At 37.0% G+C, this 1373-nt stretch overlaps 1 protein-coding gene across 1 annotated transcript; it reads left to right on the forward strand.

The window, feature by feature from the left end:
• Positions 1-6: 6 nt before the first annotated feature.
• LOC110412459 (Ras-related small GTP-binding family protein) lies at positions 7-1371 on the forward strand (the record flags this gene model as incomplete). The annotated part of the gene is made up of 5 exons (XM_021422991.1): positions 7-359; positions 579-676; positions 971-1033; positions 1108-1200; positions 1291-1371. Coding segments are annotated over exons 1-5 (444 nt in total), but the record flags the coding sequence as incomplete, so codon positions are not given.
• Between the last annotated feature and the right edge of the window lie 2 nt (positions 1372-1373).

A 1373-nucleotide genomic window follows, 5' to 3' on the forward strand; every position in this document is an offset into this window, starting at 1 on the left:
TAGGCATCTTCAAGGAGTGATGCAAAAGGTTACAGCCCGGAATCCAATACATTTTTGTCTGATTCTGTGTAACTTTGTAGGAGGTTTTTGACCATTGTGTGGTATGATGGTTTTTGGTATGGGTGTATCTCTCAGGTCTTCAAAATGTTAAATTCTCCAATAGAGTAATGAAGTTCTTATTGTCTTGATATTTGAAGCCATCTTTAAGCTGTTTCTCTAAAATTGATATATATTCTTTGCATTCCTGAACATGGTTTCCCTTAATCATTTTTTGCTTGTATCTTTTTTAAAAGCTTACTATCGGGGAGCCATGGGCATCTTGCTGGTCTATGATGTCACTGACGAATCATCCTTCAACAGTAAATCCCTTGTTCTTTTGCTTTCACTTAATAGCTGATTTTAGAATTTTTTTTTGTTTAACTTTACATTTTTAACTTCTTTGTCTTAGTGTTGCAAAATTTTGTTGGTTTCCTTTTAGTAATCTGTTAAATATTAAGGTTTTGCTTTGTTTCTTTTTGTTGTCACAGCACTTCATTACTCTGTTAAATCTCTTACAGAAAGGCTTCTCTCCTTTTCAGATATTAGGAATTGGATTCGCAACATTGAACAGCATGCATCAGATAACGTTAACAAGATACTGGTGGGGAACAAGGCAGACATGGATGAAAGCAAGAGGGTATGCTGCTCGACATAAGATTTTCAGTATATGACATCTATGATCCTATCATCATTTAGATTGTTTTGCATTATGTCGTCAGAAGTTTGGCATGTTATCCAATTTGCTCTGCTAAGTATGCTGGTGGATCTGTGCATTTTTGCTGAGATAGCAAAGATAACTTTTGCTCACTACTCATTCCAATACAAATCTTTTGATTTCTGAAGTAGAGTAAGGAGGGGGTCAACTAGTTAATTAAATTTAATGATACAAAACCTCTAATTCCTGTACTCTACATATTTTCTCTTTTTGAAGGCTGTGCCTACCTCCAAGGGACAAGCACTTGCTGATGAGTATGGAATCAAATTTTTTGAAACTGTAAGTAATGCTTGCTGATTGTGGTTGTTGTTTGAATTGGCGAGATATAAACTGAAAGAAACTGTTCGATGCAGAGTGCAAAGACAAATCTAAATGTGGAGCAAGTTTTCTTTTCAATAGCAAGGGACATAAAGCAAAGGCTTGCCGACACTGACTCAAGGGCTGAGGTATTCGAACTGCCCCACCTTGCCTGCAGGCTCTTACATTAGAAATCATAGTTATTTTGCAATTATTGAAAACTTTTTCTATGGTTGCAGCCCTCAACTATCAAGATTAATCAACCTGACCAGGCAGCGGGGGCTGGTCAAGCTGCACAAAGATCGGCTTGCTGTGGTTCAAC

Source organism: Theobroma umbraticum, unplaced genomic scaffold (genome assembly GCF_002168275.2).
Source record: "Theobroma umbraticum cultivar Fairchild unplaced genomic scaffold, ASM216827v3 scaffold_95.0, whole genome shotgun sequence".
NCBI lineage: Eukaryota > Viridiplantae > Streptophyta > Magnoliopsida > Malvales > Malvaceae > Theobroma > Theobroma umbraticum.